Raw genomic sequence first — 8952 nt, forward strand, 5'->3', positions numbered from 1 at the left:
TTTAAAAAAATTTTACTTACATTTTCTTCAAATTATAAAACCAACAACCAGATGCTTTAAAATTCAACTCACCCAATGCTTCTGCAATATTTAGTGTTTTTTTTTTTCCAGTATTAGACCTTTGATTGGTATTTTTTAACTTCTTTTTGCGACAAACCATGTATATATAACCTTGTCTACGTTTTCGAAATAACCTGTATCGAGTTTTATACGTTGAGATTTTGTGCCATTTTTTGCAGCAAGGTTATTAATTTTTTTTTTAATTCTTAACCCAGGTTGACATTGTGTTCTTTGGCACACAATACTATGGGCAACGTCGTTATACATCCTTTTCTCCAAGGTCTTTAATGGCTTGCATTTTTTAATTATAGATTTAATTGTAAGTTTTCTTTTAACAAGCAGCATGTTATTGTATTTGATGAAAAAAATAAATTATTACTTTAAAGGAATTTTCTGAAATTCAAATTATAAAAAAATATCAAATTTTAAAATCAATTTTTTAAAATTTCAAAAGAACACTTTTCAAAAATTATAACTTGAAAAAACCAAAGAGTTATATTTAGGCAGTTTATTATATTTCCTTGAAAAAACAAAATGTTGTAAAAACATTTATTAAAAAAGTTTGTTGAAAAGTTTGAGATTACGAGAGAAAAAAAGGGACCAAAAATATTGTTCAAGATATCAAAAAGTTCAAAATATTGAGATTCGCTAAAAAAGTTTGATATCAAAAGTCAACTGAACAACTACTAAAATTCACTTATTGATAAAAAATTTGAATAACATTAAAAAAATAATATTTTTCTGATAAGAAATATTTAAAAAATATATTTAGAATTTGATTTTTTTAAAGGGTTTTGTCTCACATGCCCATAAATTTTTGAAAGAATGTGAAACATTTTGCAGCGCATCAACTTAAATTGAACTGGGAGTTAAATAAAATGGCCAATCAACTGTAGCAAAAGTCAGTTTGTCATATTTTGAAACAACTCTATACATACCCCCGATAATTTTTTAGATATTGACCCTATTTACCTGCAATCTTTTTATTAACAAGGAGGTCTTACGTAGTGACTGAAAGTCATCAAGCGAGAACCTGTAGCAAAAAAAAAAAAGTGTAGCAGAGACAGAAATTCTGTTAATTATTCAGTCTCTGTTAATAAAAAATTTTTTAATAAAGTGTTTAGCAAATATTAAACGAAGAGGTTTTATAATTAAATTAAATTAAATAGACAATAAACCGTCTGTTGGTTTCTTTATTTAGTCTATTATGAAAATTTGATTATGTTTGTGATAAATAGTGAAATGTTTTTATTGCTGTTTAAATCGATTAAAGCGCTATTAAGAAAAACACTTTTGTTACAAATATGTTACATTAGGAAAATTTGTTACAGAACTACTTAAAACAGAATTTAGGAATTTAAGAAAAATATCTTTAGACATATTTTTTAAGTGTTCTTCGAAACCAAAGAAGTCTCTTGTTTACATTCACATGTATTTTGAAATTATGATTTGCTTAACGAATATGAAATTTTGACAGTTAACTGTATGGTATTTTTTATTAAACTTTGGTCAATATCCAAAACTATTTGAAATAGGTGGATTAAAAAGTCCTTTTGACAATACTGTTCAATGGCTTTTCTTCAATTTGATTAAAGATGAAATTTGTTTGAACTTCATATTCAATAATTTTACGCTTTAATGCATTACTTAATTGAAATTGAGTGTTATCATCACAATATACTTTCCTATATTCATTTATAAAAAAACCACTGAAAATTTTCTGCATTAAAATCAAACAAAGAATTATGTTGTTTTAAACAAAGAACGGCCATATTAAGTTTGTCTTGTTAGGTTGACATTTATTCATTGACACTTTTGTTTTTATTGTTTGCTGACATTTGTTAATTGTATCGTTTTTGATTGTAATATGCCTGAAGTTTGCTATTTTGGGATTTTAAAAGCATTCCTTATTTATTTAAGGCAATATATTCTTATTGAAACGTTTAGTTACGTTTAGTTCTATTTTTTATTTGATTTGAAACCTGTTTCTTTTTTTCATTATTTGACAAAAAGTGTATTGAAATGAAGTAATGAGGTTTATTAATAAAAATATGAAAATATTTATAAATTGTTTTTATAAATTTATATAAATCGTTACAGTTTCTATTTTAATTTTCAGATATTTTATAAAGTAATCCATTAAATAAAGCTTGTGTTTTAAAACAAATTTTAATTAAATAAAAAAAATGAATTATAAACAAATTTAGATTAAATTTGTCGTTTTCATTTTCAAATATCAACCTCCGATTTTTTTGCAGACCAAAACATTTTAACAACCACAAATATTTTGTTGGTATGAATATATAGATAAATTTATATGATAATGTTTTGTGTATTATTTGGCATAAATACATTGTCTGGCACTAGGAATACCAAGAACCAAATGTAAATACATCGACTAAGGGTTCGGTCAGGGTTTTAGTCATGATTAAAATTCATAAAAGACAAGTAAACTATCATTTTGTTAAAAAGTATTCAGTTTAACCAAGGACGTGAAATAAGATCTTATTTTACGTCGTTGGTTTAACTAGATGGTTTTAACGTTGCGTAAATCAAATAACGTTCTTCCGCTCTAAACGGACGAAAGAAGAAAGCAGTGGTAGGGGACCATATGTATCTCTATAAGCCACTGTACATCCAAGGCTGGCGCGAATGGTGTGTGATACCCTCCCCCTACCTCTATCAATAAATTTTATTTCATTATGTCAAATTTAGGTTTCTTAGACCAGGAAATCGGCATATGTATGATATAGTACAGTCAGCAAACTTGGACTTTTCGTACTGTCGGCAAATGTGAAAAGCGAGGACCTTTTTTTTTTTTGACAAAAAAATTTATGACATTTTCGCTACAGTCAATAAAAATCCTGGATCCGCCCCTGTTTTGAATTACAAAATAATTTGTAGATCAATGCACTATAATGTTTTATTTTCACTTAACAGATAAATTTTTGATTCAAGGGTATTTGCGAAATTTGATCACGAATTATTACAAAATTGCTTGAAATACTTTGTAATTGAAGATAATATATGTGAACTATTTTCGCTATTAAAAAGGATTGAACTGAAGTATTTAAAATCCCATCCAGATTTTAACTTTAGTTTAAATGTTAACCGAATTTATGTTGCATATTGTGCAAACCCTAAAATTTTCACAAATTATTTGCAAATATACAGACATTACATTTCAAAGAACGTAAAATAAAAGTATAAAGTTTTTTTTAAGTGATTTTACCGAATACCGAATAATCGGCATGACTCTTCGCCGAATAGCCGAACATTCGGCCACCGAATATATGGTAACACATAAAATTTCAGGGGTGATTAGTAATGTGAAAACCGTAATCACGCTACGGGTAATTATGCGTATTTGTTTTATTTGCGTGTTTGAGCATGTTTTATTTGTTGACTATTTATTAGATCAAAATTTTTCCTGTTAGGTTAAATTTCTTACCACCTGTTACGCAAGATATATGCATAATAAGTGTAATTCTATTGGAAAGCTTTAGAGCACTTAGTGGCAATTGCATTGTTTGCGGTTAATATTAATTGTTAATGTATTGATATTATAAATCGTTGCAAGAATTTGTAAAAAAACGACTTGAATTTACTAAATTCAATTCCTTTATTTACAAATTCGATAATTTATTTTGAATTACAGACCTCAAATATTGTAATTAAAAACGGTATAAATACATTAACAATTAATTATCCTTTAAACACTAGTGTGCACAGTATTATAAATTCACATATGAAACAAAACTGATAATTTTTTGTTTTTCTAGTTAATTATAATGTCACCGTTCGAATCTGTTGGTAATAAAAAATTCTGACGCGTGGTTCGATTTATAAAAGACCCAAAAGGGAGCTCATAAAAAACCTTTTTCCAAAAAAAAACGTATCACTTATTTAACTTTTTTGTTTTTATTTTGTTTTCTATTTGTTATTTTGGAGTTGCGTTAAAAGGTAAAAAAAACATGCATATTTTGAATAATTATAAGGAAAAGTAATTTTGGGGCAGTGGCTCACCTTGTGTTTATCCGGGACCGCTAGATATTTATAAAAAATTTCAAAATAAGTTTAAAATGATGGTACCAATAAATTAGTTATGGAGCAATTTTTACATAAAAATTTTTATTTCTTCTTTTATGGCCTAAAAGCTGTAAAATTGAATTAGTAATAAAAAAAAATTGCGATTAAATTTTTTTTTATTTTGTTTTTGTTTTCTTTTCTATAAAAATTACTTTACTAAAAATTTAATTTTTATACATTTTTGGAAGAAATAGAAGAAAAAGTAATTATTTGATATATATTTCGCCGTGGTTATCAGGGACCGCTAGAAATTTCAAAAAATATCTAAAATAGGTTTAAAATGAGGGTTATTGTGCCTAGGGTTAGGACTATTGTAATTGTAATGAAAACAATAACAGTAACAATAATTATTGTTATTGTATTAACTTAATTTAGAAACAATAACAATACTTGTGACTTACAACTATTGTAAATCTGTAATATAATAACAATAAATATTGTATTGCAATTCATCTTTATAAAACAATAACAATATCTGAAAAAAAATGTATTGTAATGACCCACTACGATAACAATAAATATTGTATTGTAATTCGCCTTTGTAATACAATAACAATCTATTGTTATTGTAATAAAAAAAATTATTTTAGTGACAAAATTGTATTAAATTGGGCGGAATAAAGTAATTTATGAATGTTGTTTTTCATAATAGTAAGGCTATCATCAGACTGGCAATACTTTACGGCCATTTAGAGCTTAGAAATACATAACAATATAGGTGATGCGAAATCTAAATATGTAAAAAATAAAATTTGCAATATATTGCAAATCCTTAAATAAAAAATAGCAAAAATAATAGTAAGTTCGTCAGAGATGAATATAAATACGTTAAAATACGTTAGCTTTTCTACTTTAATGTAAAGTAATACACTACAATAGTTATTGCAATTGTTTTTATCAAAACAATACAATAGTTATTGTAATTTTATTTCATTAAAACAATACAATACAATAAATCTCGAATTTTATTGTATTGTTAGAAAAAAAACTTGAGCCATAACTATTTGCGCAGTTTGAACTTCAAGAACGTTCCATATATATTCAAAAGTTGCTGTTTTCAAAAACATTCATTAGTTTTTTTTTGTTGTCGGCAAAATAATTGACGAATGTTTTTCTATAAACTACAACATCTTCTCTTTCATGCCCATTAACAAACGAACGAGCTTTTTTGTTCGACCAAAAAAATCCGCAACGAAATAGTAAGTTTTGTATTGCTTTATAGCTTCCACTATATTTGTGATATTTTGCTTTTGTGATATCTAGTTCAATTTGTGATATTTAGTTCAATTTTCAGAAAATGATTTGATTCTGACCCTTCTAAATTCTAACTCTACTGAAATATAGCGCAATATCGAAGTCAGTAAATTTTTGAGTTGATATCCTCGTCGACAATGCAACCATGCATACAAAAGCGTTATTAGAAGCAAAATTCACTTTAATCATAAAATTATTCAGTGAATTTTTTGAGTATTTTAAGACTAAAATAATTAAGAATTTTATATTTAATAAGCGTTATTTAAGACCAACAAACAGTAAAATGATGTTTTTACAGTTTTTGGCCTGAAAATAAAAACTAAAATATTTTGTTAAAAAATTGCTTCATGTCTTTTTTACTGGCACAATTACCCTCATTTTAAACCTATTTTTGATATTTTTGAAAATTTCTACCGGTCCTTAATAGCCACGGCGAATTCTATTTCTTCCAAAAATGTATAAAAATTAAAAATAAATTTTTGGTAAAGTAATTTTTATAGAAAAGATAACAAAAACAAAATTTAAAAAAATTTAATCGAAATTTTTTTTTATGACTAATTCAATTTTACAGGGTTTAGGCCATAAAATAAGAAAACATTTTTTTTTATGTAAAAATAACTTTATAACTTTTTTGCTAGTACCATTGCAGTCATTTTAAACTTATTTTAAAAATTTTCATAAGTATCTAGCGGTCCCGGATAGACACAAGGTGAGCCCCAACTCCAAAATTACTTTTCCTTATAATTATTCATAAAACGCATTTTATTTCCTTTTAACGCAACTCCTAAAGAACAAATAGAAAACAAAATAAAAACAAAAAAAGTTAAATAAGTGGTATGTTTTTTTTGGAAAAAGGTTTTTTATGAGCTCCCTTTTGGACCTTTTATAAATCAAACACGCGTCAGAATTTTTTATTACCAACAGATTCGAAACGGCAACATTATAATTAACTAGAAAAACAAAAAATTACACTGATAAACAAATAAAATTTTATTGTGCATATCTTGTTAACTAGGTGGTTTTTTAAAACAAATTAAATATGCTGATTTTTAAAATTAAATATGCTGATTTTTAAAATTAAATATGCTGATAAAAATTAAATATGCTGATTTTTAAAACAAATTAATTATGCTGAAAGAAGCGTATTTTCATAGAGATTTTAGAAAAGATAAATATTTTTAATTAAAATTTATTGACAAAAAAAAATTATGTGAAAAAATGCTAAAGATTTTTAAAAAAATTTTAACAAAATGTTTCTCAGCAATAATACAAAAAGTACTTATTTTTATTACAAACTAATACCATTTTTAAAATTTCTATGAAAATACGCTTCTTTTGAGACCCAGGTTGACATACTTTTGAATAACTTCTTTTCGACAATATTAGGGACTTTACCTTAAATACTAAAGATTTGAACCCAAATATCTTTACAACTTGACGTGATGGTGAAAAATGGTTTGCATATTTGAAATCAGCATATTTAATTTGTTTTAAAAAACCACCTAGTTAACAAGATATGCACAATAAAAATATATTTGTTTATCAGTGTTATCAGTTTTGTTCGATATGTGAATTTATGATGCTGTGCACTCAACTTAAAGACAATTTAGTAAACATAAAAGACTTCGTATTTGATTGTTGTTTGCTTGCAAAAAACTACAATAAGTAACAAAAGTTGTTTATTTAAAATTTTTGTTTGCAAGAAGCTTTCAAAAAGCTGTCAATAGCATCTTTTAATAAAAAATCACATATTTGAAAATATTATGAACTTTGCAGGGAAGACAACAAACTGGCAGTTTAGTAGCACTGATAATGCTTCATCTCCACTTAGTTGTAACCTTCTTTTAACTCTTTAACTCCAAAACACGAGTTTGACGAACCAGGCTACTACTCGAAGAAACAACTTGAGTGTGGTTCGACCAAAGATGTGGTGAGAATCTAATTCGGAATCTACCCACGAAGAGAAAGGATGGAGGAAAGATTTATTTTTACATTTTTAAAGGCATCTATGTGGTTTTGAGAAAAATAGATTTTTATTACTTAAAATAAAACAAACTTTTCAAACCAGTTTCCTTACAATTTTGACCCAAAGAAACATCTGGTTTATTACTTTTATTATTTACCATTATCTTTAACTTTTTTCTTTTAAACTACCTGTTATAAAATACACGGTGATCTATATTAGAAGTTTTAGTATTTATGCATTCCTTAAAAAAAAAACTAAATGATTTTTTTTATATCATTAAATGAAACTTTAGGCCGGGTGAATAAAAAAAAGCAATTGCTTTTACTCATTAATTAGTCAGTTTTACGTAAATAAAAACTTGAAATGTTTTGCACAAATTTTTATTCACGTAAAGTTTAGCAAGTTACTCAGTAATTGCTCAGCTTTACGTGATTAAAAACTTAATAAAAATTGGCTAACTTTTATTAACATAAACCAGTTACTGAGTAAAAGTAATTGCTTTTTTTTATTCACCCGGCCTTTTTAAGTGACAATACCAAACCACACGCAAAAGAAATATTTTATATTGACTTTGTTTCCATAGTAACATAAGTTTCGAAATGGCTTTTTTAAATCGATAATATTATCAAATAAAATAGATAATATAAATTAAAAAAACAAAAATCGAAATGAGTACTAAGGAAGAACACTTAAAATCAGATGTATCTTTGGGTCGGAGACTTATAGGAAACTGGTTCGAGGAGGTTTTTTTTTTTTAAATTATTAATTAGTTATATTTTTTTGAACAACCACATAAATGATTCAATTATCAATCAATCAATATATATATATATATATATATATATATATATATATATATATATATATATATATATATATATATATATATATATATATTTATATATATATATATATATATATATATATATATATATATATATATATATATATATATATATATATATATATATATATATATATATATGTGTGTATATATATATATATATATATGTGTGTATATATATATATATATATATATATATATATATATATATATATATATATATATATATATATATATATATATATATATATATATATATATATAGCGACAAGTTGCACATATCGATAAAGATCAGTCTATGAAAGATCTGCAAGTTAGAGGACATTTTGTAAGTAAATCTTTTATGTTTAAAGTTTCAAACATAAAATATTTAAAATTTTAAATATTTTATGCTTAAAAAATAGTTAAATATTGAAGTCAATTTTATATTCTATTCTGAACTCTTTTACTATTTTTCTAAACTATTTTTTTTTTGTTTGAATGCAAGAGAATAAATTTTAAATTTACTATTGATCTATTTTTATACAAATATTTATTATTTTTAAAGAATGTTTCTAGCACCTATATTTTCAAAAATAAATAATTAGGTCAAAGATTTTTTGTTATTATTTATAATGTAGATTGTATATTGTAATTTCAAGAGTCAAATCCTGGGCCTTAAACTTGCTTTAAAAACACAATTGAGTAATTTAAAAATGATTTGAAAATTTCTTAAAAAATATTTATCAATTATAAATCA

At 24.9% G+C, this 8952-nt stretch overlaps 1 protein-coding gene across 3 annotated transcripts in view; it reads left to right on the forward strand.

The window, feature by feature from the left end:
• The first annotated feature begins 7949 nt into the window (after nucleotides 1–7949).
• LOC136089238 (uncharacterized) overlaps nucleotides 7950–8952 on the forward strand; it is a 16252-nt gene continuing 15249 nt past the window's right edge. Inside the window, exons 1-2 of one of the 3 annotated variants that reach the window (XM_065815051.1) lie at nucleotides 7950–8112; nucleotides 8479–8541. In XM_065815051.1, the coding sequence (XP_065671123.1) occupies nucleotides 8038–8112; nucleotides 8479–8541 (138 nt within the window). In that variant the 5' untranslated portion in view covers nucleotides 7950–8037. The remainder of the gene's footprint in view (nucleotides 8113–8478; nucleotides 8542–8952) is intronic. The other 2 variants (XM_065815053.1, XM_065815052.1) reach the window with 2 other exon arrangements.

The sequence above is a fragment of the Hydra vulgaris genome, chromosome 13, assembly GCF_038396675.1.
Source record: "Hydra vulgaris chromosome 13, alternate assembly HydraT2T_AEP".
NCBI classification, from domain to species: Eukaryota; Metazoa; Cnidaria; class Hydrozoa; order Anthoathecata; family Hydridae; genus Hydra; species Hydra vulgaris.